Source organism: Agelaius tricolor, unplaced genomic scaffold (genome assembly GCF_023055355.1).
Source record: "Agelaius tricolor isolate 1412-34295 unplaced genomic scaffold, bAgeTri1.0.p SCAF_10, whole genome shotgun sequence".
Lineage (NCBI taxonomy): Eukaryota > Metazoa > Chordata > Aves > Passeriformes > Icteridae > Agelaius > Agelaius tricolor.
In genome coordinates, this window is record NW_027269270.1 from 13,771,894 (window position 1) to 13,785,900 (window position 14,007).

Consider the following 14,007-nt stretch of genomic DNA (forward strand, 5'->3'; position numbering starts at 1 on the left):
GCAGCTGTGCAGTTAAGAGAGTTTTTTTCAGTCTGCCATACAGTACATATACTTGGTCAGCAAACTCACTTTGCTAGGTTAAATTTAGTTACTACAATGGAAAATGTGCATTCATGTCATCAGACAAACCAATTCCAATAAAAGAAATATCTAGATATAGGTAAGTTTCATTAAATAAATACTCAAGTATTACATTCTTCAGTGCCCTATATGCAACAGCATGGAAGCCTCTGAACTTGTAGATAAAACTTTGCATCCACTTGCCAAATTCAAGAGAAATTTCTAAAGAATAAGCATGAAAAGAATGATATCCCAGTTTTAAATACTATTTCTCTACAGTCCTATTAGCAATTTTCTGGTGCTGAAGTTTGAGCTAGGAACCAGAATGTAGGACAAAAAGCAGTTTGGCTATAGTCCTTCTAAGAATTCCATCTTGAAGGTAACAAGGACGTTTGTTTCATCTAACTAGGCATGTTCAGTGTTTCATCAGCCAAGTGTTACAGCAGAAGTATTGCAGAGCTGCTTGGCCAATGCTGAAGCAGATTACAACTGGTCTAATAGACTGGACTTAGAGCAATGCTTATCTCAGCCTAACAGAAAAGGCATGAGACAGTACCATTCCTTATTCTCTACATGCAGCACTATTAATAAGGTATGATCTTGTCAGTTTTACCATGCATTTTACAGACTGAGTATTAAGCAGAAGAAGTAGTTTTGTAAATAATGGAACTAAGGAAGACTAGTTTCCCATGGATTTGGGGTTTAAGGTTTGAAGCTCCTGCCATTCAAGAAACTCCAGCTCAAGCTCTTCTATACTTCAGTCAGAACTATTCATGTACTGATATCTAAAATGGTCACCTGGTAACCTTTTCTCTATTTGATGAACTATTAACATGTACCTCTTATTACTGATAATGATCAAAGCTTTACAAACAGGCTTTTGAGCTCTTTCCTGCAGAATTCAGTAAGCTTGGCCAATAGGTTCAGAACAAAATACAGGTCATCAGCTTTTCCCCCTTTAACTATTGTTTCTTTATACATTACCTCAATTTGCTCATAGACATGAATAGGATCACTAATTCCTCTGTAGTTAAAGGCAAAGTAGAAGTAGACACATGCACCTGCATCGTAAGTCTGTGTCACCCTGTTGAAGAGAACTACATTACAAACAAAGCTTTATGATATTAAGCCAACCACTATTTGACAGCATAAAATTCCTAAGATTACTTCCTATATTATTCAAAGGGACAGCATCTTTTTTTAAAAATTTCTTCATCCTTTTTGCTCCTAATCCATGAGTGACTCAATGCTATGACTTTGAAAGTTGAAGCCCTTAAGTCATTACAATTGACTCTTGTCAATTGGAAGAAGTGCTTAGGCTTGAACTCTCAACTCTTCCATGTAATCCACTTGCACGTTCAAGAGGAAGGTTAAGGCTACTAGTATTTGTAATATCATCACCAGATCTCTTGCTGAACAAAGATTCAAGAAAAATTATTTCTGTTATTGCATGGCTTACCTACAGGTGGAAAGAGGAGCAAACTGAACACCCTTTTCTTTGCATTCTCGTACTATCCTTTCCTTTACATTTCTACAAAGGTCCAAAACCCTGTAACAGGAAACACATTAATAGATAAAATTTCAATATTTGATTTTACATAGCTTCTAAAAAAAGAACTTCACAATCTTTTAAAAAAGCATAATCTAATACAGCATAAGAGTGCCTTCTAAAATCACTGTTAACTAGCTTAGCCTTTGTTCTAAGAATAGTTCTCATCAAGACTCCACTGCTTTTTCTGCACTTCTGTATAGCAAGTTTACTCTAGCAAGAGAACCTAAAAGCTCTTCTTCATAAGGAAGAGGTATCAACAGTATTTAAAAAAATAAGGAGATTACCTACTTCTGTATGTCTCTACTTTCTTAGCAAAATAGCCTCAAAGTTTTGGAAAAGTAGTTGACAAATACAGAAGAAATCCTGAGAACTCAAAGGTCTGGCAAACTGTACTACCATACAAACCATACCTTTGTGTTGCTGCAAGGCCAAACTTGCAGATCCCTCAGCTGGGCATTACTCTGCCAACCTGAAACACTATAATTCTAATGTGGCAATGAGCTATTAAACCTTGTTGGAAGCCATACTTGTTCTGCCTTTTTTTTTTAGGTTCTTCTAGAACAGATCCAGGTGCAAACAAATTGCTAGAGCAAAAGAAATCACTGTTTTCCAAATTACCATTTCTTCAGTTACACATTCTCCCACAAAGGTCTGCAGAGCTATAATTCAGATTTTGGTGTTTTACACAGATTTAGAACTACATTAAAGATTCACAGAACATAAGAGAATTTAACCATTTAGTGAATAAAAAAGTCAGCTAAATATTTTTTTCAAGTATCTGCTACCTGTCAAGAACAAGGTAATCAGTTTATGGAAGTTACATGGTCCTTATAAATCAAAGCAGAATAAGGTTTTTAAAGCATTTGCTTTGGTGGGGACAACTTAAAATACTTTCTTAAGTAAAAATTCATTGTTGTCTGAAATGAGGGGATGGCAAAAAAATTGGCGACTAAGAAGTTAGCATGCTTCAAAATCTACAAAACTAAAAGGAAGAGCACTTTCACTTTAAAATTGTCCTCAAATTTCTTCTACACTCTTAGGACATTGTGCCAATTTTCAAACAGGGGCTGAAATCTACAATTACCACTAAATTCAATAGCAAGGGTATAGGGTTGCCAGCTTAAGTCATCAGGCTTTGCATTGAATGCTGTAAAGCTTTGATTCAAATCACTTTAGATCCTATTTAAGAGATTTCAGCCTTATCAAATGGACCAGAGCATCCAAAATGATTTTGTATATTAAACTCTGTTGTGGTCAAATGTTTCTCAACCATAGCTAATAGATAAAATACTCTTAGGTAAAAGATCTCAATCTTGGGCAAAAGTTACCTTTTCAGTATTTCCCTACATTGCTGGAAAAAGAAAAAAACTTACTTAAATATATTTGATTTTTTTCATCTTCACTACAGACTAATCCCTTTGAAATACACTGCTGATCCCACACAGGTGGCTGCTCGTCCCCCACTGTAATTACTGTCACCAATGTCCTGCCTCCTAAACAGGGCAATTTCAAATTCTAAATTTGTTACAGTAAGGTAACCTAAGATGAAATACTACTGAAAGCTTGATACGCTGCATGTATAAAATTCTGGTATGTAATTTATCAGCAACTTTAGCAAGAACACAGAGCTGCAAGACTCGAGGTATGTCAGGCTGCATCCAATACATATAAGGCCTAAAAGAAGCATCCTCATGAGCAAACATGAGTTAGGAACCATTTGAATGAAATCAAGTTTTAAGAAATTCTGAAAAGTAATCAGAGTTTACCTATCCCAAGGAACAGATGTCTCAAATGATTCTCCTATTATGTAATAATCCAGGCCTAGGTCCTAATAAAAAAAGTAAGGAAATTATCAGTAACATTCAGCATCAGCATCTGGGATTCCAGTGTATGCTACACAGTTATCAGGTGAACAACTTTTTAGTTTGCAGAAGAACAGAAATTCTAATTTAGCAAAAACACCCATATGTCCCACTGACGCAAGTTTATTATTAATAGAGAAACAGGGAAGCTCTTAAAGATGACAAACATTTTGATGTCATGGCTACACTGAGATAACTTGTCAGACTGTCAGGACATCTACACTAATCAAATATTTTTATCACTATAGTACCAAGCCAAGAGTTTGACTGTGCTCATCAGTATAATACCTAGTGAAAATATTTTTGTGCAATGTAGTCACTGTCTAGATAGAAAAAAGACAAACATCTTCCCATCTGACACACAGCCTGCTGAAATAAAGGGAGATTCAGTGATTTGTCCCCAACAAATCAAACACTCAGGATGTGCATACTGTTCTGAAAAATAAAATCTCAAACAGTAAGACTAAAATCTGCAGCAGTTTAGACTAAAAGTCCTTTATGCTGGAATTCTGATTTAAACCAGTCATAAGCAGATTGCCAAAGAAGAGTAAAAAGACAAGTGAGCACATGAGTATTTCAAGTACACTCCAGCCTCTGATTTCATTCACCCTGTGGATTCTTCAATCTAATCTCCCTACCCTTTATAAGAAGCTATTTTCTTAACAAGAAAATAAATTAATACTATTGCTATTCTTAACAAGAATATAAATTAATGTCGATGGTGTTTTGCAGATGGAATTCCATGAATAATCACTGCTCAGAAATGGAAGAGATACAACCTCTAGGTTGATCCTGGGTTGATACAACCTCTGAGATATCATCCAAGGCAGCCTGCACTCAGATTTCAGAGAAAGACATGTTTCTTTGAAGATGCTATGTTTTGTTACATTAATTAGCAGAAGCTGCAGCAGACAGACAAAAGCTGACCTACCCGAAGGTAAGCGATGACAAATGTCAGCATGTATCCTCTCTGTCCATTATCTTCTCCTGCTGCCAAGCCACTGCAAGTTACAAGAATTTAATTAATTTTCCACCAAATTAGTCATCATTTTCTAAAATATTTATAAAATAACTTTGATTATTAAACATGCGTTCAAGTTTAGCTGCCTAAGCTGTGTTAAAGTGGTTGCTAATAGCAAGGTCTCGTCACTAGAAATCAGAAGTTACTTCAGACCAGATCTTTATTCATTTCTCTTTTCATTCCATAACCTGGAGATGAACTTCACAAAATATTTGAATCTTAGAAAACAGTCTTCAAAACTCACAAAAGAGTGGAGAAACACAAGTAGACACAATATATCCTGGATATTCATTTACAGGAACATGGGTAATTACATTTCTAAGCAGGTTGAATTTGTGTACTTTTATGTGTACAACTTGAGACCCCAAGACTTAAGATCCCCAAAGCATAAGAGATCTGAATTAATTAAAAAAAGACACAGAGTTCATAGCTCTAAAGAAAAAGGAAGCCTTGCTTTCACTAGTCTAGCAAGGATTATTGAAAGCATTTGTTTTTAACTATTGGTTTCTAAGAACAAGAAAGTGCTATGCCTCTGGAATCAGTCTTCCTACATGCTCCCATAAATCTGAGAGAGAGGTGGGTATGGGTGTGAAATCAGGCACCCTGAAGAAGCATAGAATTGAAGGATTTTATACTATAAAGCCATTAAATAGTTTAGCATTTTAAAACAGGTTAACCTATTGAAGATTTCACTAACAGCCTTAATAAAGCAGCATAGACAGCATTATCTTCTAATGCCTGTAACACAGACAAGTTTCCCCCTTACCAACACACTACCATCTTGAAATACCAAAATACAAAAGTATTCATAGTTGAAGTAACAGAATGAAAGCATGATAAAAACACAAAATTCAGAAGTTATAGCCTTGAAATGGATAAAACAGCACTTATATGTATATTTGAATAGCTGAGACTAGCAATAGCAATAACAGTACATTCTTGACAAATCACAGTTTTAATGATAGTTTTAATCAACCACACTTAATCAAGGCAGAAGGAAAGAAACTGCTTGATCATTACTCAGCCTGCCACTTCAATGGGTGTTTTCTGTCCCTTTTTGGGGACAGAAAAGTGGCAGAAAATTTTCTGTCCCCAAAAAGGGACAGAAAATCACTGCACTCTTTCAACTAAACAAGTTTCTTGTATTCATATACTCACATGAATTCTGCAAAAATTTAATATCACCCTAATGATTTTGTCTCTCTTTCTGTAGTGAAAATATAGAGTCTAGGATTGCAAAACAAGCTGCTTCCATGCCTGTAAGCAATTAAAAGGGCTGGTTTCCATTTTAATAACATTCATTTTATATTTAGTAAATGTTTTTCTTCAATACACAGACAGCTGAAGTTTTTCAGTAAAGTTACCTATTAATTAGTACAAGCCACATGTATCAAAGGGAGCATTCAGTAGCCAATTGACTGCTGTCACTTCAAACTAGTAAATCGAGAACATATTCATACAGTAACCATTACAAAAATATGGTAGTCCAATTTTTTCCTGGACAGCTCATTCCCAGCTTCACAGTGAAAATGTTCTTTGAAAAGCATACCCAAACTTGGTGGCAATATCATAGACTTGCTTCTCATGCTGAAGAACCTTCTCTCTGTCACCCTCAAAGAGCAAGGTAGCTACACACAGTATGTTGGGATCAAATCCTTTAAACTGCAGAGAGAAACAAACTTGCCATTAGTCACAGTCTACCTGGCAGAATACAAGGAACAGGGTTTTACTTTTCAAATACATGGCATGTGCCCTGGTCAGGAAGTATTGCTGTAATTAAGAGGAATGATGGAGGAAAAAGTCTTTCAAAATTTACTCCCAAAACACTTAAGTTTTTCCTTGACAGGACAGGTCAATGGAAATAACAGAAATTGTGTGTCACCTCTTTCCTCCTGTTAAAAAGCAGGATAAGCATAACAGCTGTCTACCTATGCTGTAGGAAAAAAAAAAGGTCTTAAATGCTTTGAGCAATAGAGACATTTATATTTAATCAACTCTTCCTGTGTTAAACAGCTAAAAAGGCAGGAAGAAAACTATGACCATTATGAATGTGGAGGGAAGGAAAAACTTCTGGGCTATCTCTAGACAGAGTATGTATTCCCTAACAAAAGAAGCTCCAGACACATATTATTTCCCACTTCAATAATCCAAGAAAAAACAGCAGAATCAACACTGGTCACTGTCTTCCAGAAGTATGCCCACTCTTGGAAGATAATGAAATTTTTCTACATTTGAATACCCATATTTACAGTAACTCTCTAGTTAGGTAATTTGGAGGGAAAAAAGTCAATAATAAGATAACGTATTTAACACAAAAGCCTAGGTGACATCATTTTAGCACCAAATCATTGTAGGTTAAAAAGGAATGAATTCCAGAAAGACAAAAAAACAATTTGTGTGGGAAAATCTGCCTAATATCTTGAGGATCTTGCAAAATTCTAGCTCACTCTAATAACAAGGTAGATCATGCCTTGGAAAAAATCTAGGAGGATGAAAATATAGTATCAGTATTCACTGATCCATCAGTATTCACTGATTATCACTGGTCTGCCAGCTGGGTAAACTGGTTCCAGTCTTCCCCTGTCACCAAGTTACTGCTAGACATGGCACATTAATCTCTTACACAGGTACGACCAGTGACAACAGCCCTCTTGAAATAACTCCTCAAACACAATCTCATTTGAATTCAACCACCTTTAGAACCCCAAGTTCTTACACTGTATTATCAGTTACACTCAAACTCAGCTGCATTAGAAGCAGTTTACCAAAAAATCTTGAATTTTATGAACAGCATGCAAAATTCAAACCAATATTAAAAACCCCAAAATTACCTTCGTGATGTAGAACTTTTTCAGTCCATCCAAAAACGATGTAAAAATGGAAGCAACTTGTGGTTTAAGAGCATGACCTTTGGCAAAAAGCAGAAAAAGGCACATTAAGGGAAACAGTGCTCTTAAGATTCTTACTTCAAGGGGCAAATAAAAAATAGCTTGGTAGTCAAAATTACTAGAATTGCTCAGAGCACTTTGATTATCAAAATTAAAAAGAATTCGCTCTACTCATTTAGAACATGATATAGGAAAAAGTTTCATTAATTTTTTGAAGACATATGTACACCTGTGCACAAATATTTGACACTTTAATTAAGGCTGCCCTAGTTTAGATCTCACAAGCCTATGGCATGTGGAAAATTTTTAAAAGAGCGCTTCATTAGTTTTTACACCACAAAACTAAGCAAAAATCAGTCACTTTTTTTTTTAAGTTACACCAAAACCACTGAAACAAACAGCCAAAAATGGTGAAAGTTAGGAGTTAAGCATTTTTTCTTTAACAGTTATATCACTTGTGTGAAGTTTTCTACATAAAGCTAGTTATTGCTTCCTTAATGACAAACGGGGAACTAAAATTACCAGGATATATAAATGGTGTCTTGGAGCCTGTTAAATTAACATTTCTGCCTCAGGACTGGGTTTAATTGAGATGAAAGTCTTTTACTGTTTGTTCCATTGTTTTCAGTCACAAACAACTTCTGAACTCTCATTACTGCTTCATTTTAGCAGCCTGGCATCTGGCCTACATGCTGTGAGCCCAATTCATAAAAAGTTATGCACCATTTACATGATACTTCCTTCTAAAATACTTCACAAAGCATTTCCTCCTCAATAACACATGAACTTCAACAACTATGTGCTCTCTTTCTTCCTCTTAAGCAAAGAGGAAGTCTCTCTGCAAATACAAACCCCAAGGAGGACATCTACAAGCACACTTCAGTAAGCACAGAAAAAGCGTGGATTTATTAAACCACAGTCTAAAAAACTACTTAACAATGATTACAAGATAAATTAATATTGACACACCTGAAACTATGTTCACAGCTTGCAATTGGTCAAATTGTGCTTCCCAAAGAAAAAGAAATGCACCTGCTTCCGTTGGACATGTCAGAGCAGAACAGTGTAGCACAAAATGAGCAAAGCAAGCAGCAAGGCTTGCTGAGCTTCTCAGCTCTTCCAAATCACAATTTCCTTGATTTGAAAAAGTGGTTTTTTCAACACCACTACATTAATGCCATTTGAAGCTGAGATTTATCACTGAGGCTTCTGTGCAAAAGAAGTTTCAAGAAATCTGACTTGCTGAAGTGTCATAGTAGAGGTTTTCAAGGTCAGTCACACTTTCCATTTTCATCTTCTGGGTACAATCAAAATAGCATGGTCTCAGCAAGTTCTGCAAGGTATTAGCTTTTGGGTCATGGAACTTTAGAGTCTCCATCAGAGTGTCTTGAGCTATCTTCTACCAAATCCGCTAGAATTTAAAATGACAGCTTTCCCTTAGAATTGCTGAGATATTATTGTTCTGCATATCTGACATTATCCTATTTAGGTGTTTGAACTAGTTGAAATTTTATGAAATCTTTTGTCTTCAGGAATCTTCTGGTAGCTTCACTGACTTTCAATACCTAAAGCCTAACAGCTTAGATGTACTTGCACACACTTACAGCACTTACACTTTATCTTTTTTTGAAAACAGACAGATCACTTTGGGCAAATATGTCATTACCTCTGTCCCAGTCAAATATTATATCAGAATATTTTTTAAAAACCTAAGAATTCTAAGGAATCTGTGAGATGCTTTCATGAAATTTAAAGGAACCAACCCACTTACCTTGAAAATAAGGTGCGGGCATCCTGGGTTTTTTTTTTTCATATCCAACTTCTCATTAATACTTTTAGGAAGAAAATGTTTCAAGTACTGTATTTTAAAACTAGAATCTCTACTCCTTTACAGCAAAATAGAGGAAGTGATTCCAGACTTTCAATCTCACCAATAGACTAAATGTCAAGAAAGGAACCAGCAGAAAAACCATCTCATTTATAGGCAGAGCATGGCTCTTTACTGACTCAAGTAGTGCATAGTGTTTCCTCAGAGACAAAGACAGGCTTCTGTTTCCCAAACTCACACTATGGCACTATCTGGAGTTTGAACTCTGGGTTCACTGCTCTCTGTCCAGATTTGAGCAAAAGAATTACTACCCAAAACAGACTTGAACTACTAAAAAGCCCTTGGAAACATGATACTCCATGATGATCCACATACTTACCAAACTGAAACTGTGCATTGTCGACAAGGCGAATTGATGCAGGAGCACATCTCTTGGAGGCAAAGTCAGGGGAGTAAGAGGAAGGAAGAATAAAAAGATTACATATATAGTTGGTTTTAAAAGTCATTACAATTAAATTTTCATTACAAAATAGCATATAAGAAAGCACACTTTGATACCAGAGACCTCTGGCCATCACCATCATTGAAACAGGGTGACTATAAACTTGTTTTCACTGGAATAGCAACATCTACTAGGTATAGTAGATGGTCTAGATATAATGCATGGAGAATTTTCAGTTTAACCTCAAGCCAACACAGGAATAGTCCAAAAACATTGATCTTCACATTTTGATTGTTTTTCTTAATTGGCATATGCACTAAAGATAGTACACCTGTTTAGCACATCAAGTTTATGTTTCTGTGTAATCAGAGACACATACATAAAAAAAAACATTGAAAAAGTTTAATTGTTGAAGGCCATCTTGGCATGCAGCTGAGCACTACACAGCTGCTCACTCAGCCCCCTCCCCAGTGGGATGGGGAAGGAAAATCAGAGGGCAAAAGCTGAAAAACCCATGGGTTGAGATGAAGACAGCTTGGTAAGCAAAATGGGGGAAAACCCCCCACAAAAGCACAATGCAAAAAGCAATCAATTACCATCAGCTGACCAATATGCAGCCAGTCTTCAAGCAATGGCAACCCCTATGAAACACTCCCCTCTATTTCATTTATGATCATGATGCTATATGGTATCTGCCTTTAGTCAGTTTGGGTCAGTTGTCCCAGCTGTGTACCCTCCCAGCCTCTTATCTGCTCCAACACACTTGGTGGTGGGAAGAGAGGGAGAAACAGAAAAAGACTTGACACTGTGTACACATTGTTTAGCAATAACTAAAACACTGGTGTGTTAACACTCTTTTGGTTACAAGTACAAAAAGCTAACACCACACATGCTACTATGAAAAAAGCTGATCCTGGCTGGACCTGGTACATTCATGCTCTGCTGTCAGACTGCAACCAAAATCTGTACTCGGGTCTAATCTAGATTCTGCATTGTACAGGAATCTGAAAAACTGTAAGAACAGCTGCATTCACTTAGGTAAGTTTCTGGTCATGTATATGCCTACACTGTATACTCACTGATGGCCATGTCCAGTCATACTTAAATGTATGGCCAGAGGAATATGACAAAAGTCTGAATTTTAGGCTAGTCATCATCTAATCACATGGATATGGAATGTACTTTTCTTTCACTCCATTTGACATGTTCACTCCTCACAATATCATTAATATGTATTTGGTCACACAAGAGGAAGAAAGAACATGAAGAGCTAAGGGAGCTCACCAGGCAGGTCGACAGAAGGCTGTGGGAGTGGTTTTAAATGAGACCAACCCACCCACACCCTACAGGCTGATTATCCTTACATTAAAGTGGTCTGATACATAAAAGAGCTTTTCAGAGAGCAATCATTTTAATTACTACTCAGATTGATGCGAGGGGCAACAGAAGAGAATAAGTAGTTCAGGCTCAAGTAAGCAGAGAAACAGCAGCAGCAGCAACAGAAGCTTAGAAATGGAGCAACATTAAGTGGCAAATAGTGCCTCTTTTTTTCCCTCTAACTAAAACCACAGACAGGGAAAACACATGAGTTCCTTAACTGGTTTTAAATGTTGATCAGCCACATGATTAAGCATTCCCAAAAAGTCTGCTGAGGTACCTTTAAAAGGAAGGACAAGCACTAGCAGTAGAAGCACGACAGAAAAACTGGCAAGTGCTGCTGACTAGCATATACATGTCATTCACATACCAGTTTGAACATCTGGCTTGGAACATTAAGCCATTAATTTAGACCAATCACTGGAAAAAATGTAAAGCTGTGTTTAGTTTGGCATTAATTAAAACATTTCTGAAATTATTTCCCCAATTCAGGGTGCAATCTACCATTCATATATATAATTTGGTATAATTTTGCACAGAGCAGAGGAAAGTTAGTCAGTGGAGAAAGAGGCTAGCCAGACTAAGATTTGTTTGGATGCATAGCCTTGAGGAAAAGTACTACAGAACTTTGGTATATAAGTACTTCACTACCTGAAACCATCTGCCTGCACTATTCTCTATTTAAATACCACAGTGTAAGCACAATTCCACTTGGTAATATCCATCTCACCTGCCCATGTCACTGTGCTCTAGGCAGTGATTTCTAAACACAGGCCATATCCTTCAAGTGCATTCCTTTTGTTCCTTTACCACTTCAAAGCCATGAATTCAACTGCCTTTTATATATACGCTGCAAGTCAATTCCTTTAAACACTGGTTCCTTTTACATAGTCCTAGTTAATCTGAGGGTAAAGTTCTCAGCGGAAGGAGATACAAAGCTGAATTTTTCAGGCTGCAATATGAAATAACTCCCACTGAAACAAGCCATTAAAAGTCTTGTCCATGTTTTGGCTCAGAATACCAAGCAAAGTCATAACATGCTCAGTCCTCAACTGAGTAATTTCCAAAATCTTCATGGACCATATCCTGCATTTCATGGACCATACACGTTTACAAGATTCCTACCTCAAACTCCTGGTTATCATCAAGAGCCAGAAATACTGAAGCATCAATACACCCCTACTGCTAGAATCCATGAGTCCTTGAGAGAAGTCAACAGCCAGCTTTTCTTTACCTGCTTTGCCACTTCCCTCAAGCAGGCCACCCCTCGCTCAAAGTTGGGAAAGACCACAGAGCCGTACTTCTGGTACTCAGGGACCGGGCGAATCTTTATCGTAACTTCAGTAACCACTCCAAGGGTTCCTTCAGGAGAGGAGAAAAACTGAGCAAAGTGTTCCAAGATGGACTGCTTGCAAGCTACCCAACATAACATGTACCAGAATGTTGTAAGTTAACATAAATCAGAAATCCCCAAAATTCAGTTTGCAGTAACAGGTGATTTATTCCTTACTTTTTACATGGTCAATTCTCACAAAATATTCTCTAAATTGTGCTCTTTGTTACTAGACTTGTAGGCTGACTCCACAGGTCCATTTAAAGCAGTGTTAAAAGCTGCACCTTCACAGTCCTAATTAAGGTCTCCATGTTTTATTCTAACACAAGAAATTGATGCCTGCACAATGCCACCCATCAACACACTGGAAGCCACAGCATTAAAGATGCTCAAATAATCAAGCATTACTGAAGCTGAATTAAGATGCAGTATGTGAAATTACTCTGTTTATACCTTCAGATCCCATAATGAAGTGATGGATATCAGGTCCTGTTGACATGCGAGGTACTTGACAGTTTTTTTCTACTATTCCTCTAGGAGTTACCATTTTTATATGAATCACCTGTTTAAACAAAGTGCAATGACTATCAATACTAGCATTAAGCACATTTTATTATATTTATTTTCCACAAAACATATTAAGTTTGATACAGTTTGGCTTTATAGGTTTTAGACATTCTGTAGGCAACCCCAAGAACCTGAGAACTGTTACCAACCATTATTTTGACACAGCATGGTTTCCCCACACAAGAGATAATTTCCATTCTATGAAAAATCATATCAACTGGTGCCTACATCCAGGCAATACCAGTTAAAACTGTTTTGCTCCTCAGTGTAGAACTTCACAGATAGAACTTTATATACACCAGTATTTTAATCATAATATACATTATGATATACAGAGGGAAAAAGTGAGGGTTTAAACTTTGCTTAAGTTTTGCTTTAGAACTGCTGTTTGATGAAGCTACAATAATTCAGTCATTGATTGCTACAGAAATATTTCACTTAGGAGGAAAGACGGAAGTAGTGAAATACTTTGTGAAATAGATTATCAATATAAAAGCTGCCATAAGACTGACACATGTGCAGGGCTAGGAAGTTGTTTTTTAAAAAGTATTTTTCAATGTTATTGTTTCTAGCTTCATTCAGGCCCATGCAATAGAGCCCACATGTGGGTTTTCTTAATCCTTTATTCAATTCAATGCTCTATTTTACACCAAGGAAAGGTAGTTTCAGCTTTGCTTTAGTGATGCCTTTAAATGAAGCAAAATTACTGAATTTCAGCTAATGGCTTTACAACTTTCAAGCACAGGTAGTTAAGTAATTTTCACTCTATGCAATTTATGAACCATTGACTCTGCAGTAAGTGGATTTTAGGCAGCTTATATAACACACTGTTTCAAGATATAAAGCTCCTCAAAAGGTAAACACTTCCTTGAAACAGTCTCACTGTGCTATTTTGAAACTCATGAAGTGTTCTGAATCAATTTTCGCTCCTATTTCCTCCTAATGAAAATTTCAGAAGCTGTTTTAGCCCGAAGTTATGCTTCCATAATAGGGAAGCCTTCTCCTTCACACCTCCCAGAACAAGCAAAACTGTACCATTCAGGCAGCAGGAGGATGATGACACTTTGTAAGTGCTAT

General features: G+C 36.7%; 1 protein-coding gene across 4 annotated transcripts in view; it reads right to left on the bottom strand.

Moving 5' to 3' along the window:
* The window catches only part of AGPS (alkylglycerone phosphate synthase), a 75,514-nt gene that overhangs the window by 10,924 nt on the left and 50,583 nt on the right, over positions 1-14,007 (bottom strand). For all 4 annotated transcript variants that reach the window (XM_071434851.1, XM_071434849.1, XM_071434850.1 and 1 more), the window contains 9 exons: positions 12,817-12,925; positions 12,265-12,392; positions 9,591-9,642; positions 7,327-7,403; positions 6,045-6,157; positions 4,406-4,475; positions 3,379-3,440; positions 1,520-1,609; positions 1,045-1,144 (listed from right to left, as the gene is read on the bottom strand). In XM_071434851.1, the coding sequence (XP_071290952.1) occupies positions 1,045-1,144; positions 1,520-1,609; positions 3,379-3,440; positions 4,406-4,475; positions 6,045-6,157; positions 7,327-7,403; positions 9,591-9,642; positions 12,265-12,392; positions 12,817-12,925 (801 nt within the window). The remainder of the gene's footprint in view (positions 1-1,044; positions 1,145-1,519; positions 1,610-3,378; positions 3,441-4,405; positions 4,476-6,044; positions 6,158-7,326; positions 7,404-9,590; positions 9,643-12,264; positions 12,393-12,816; positions 12,926-14,007) is intronic.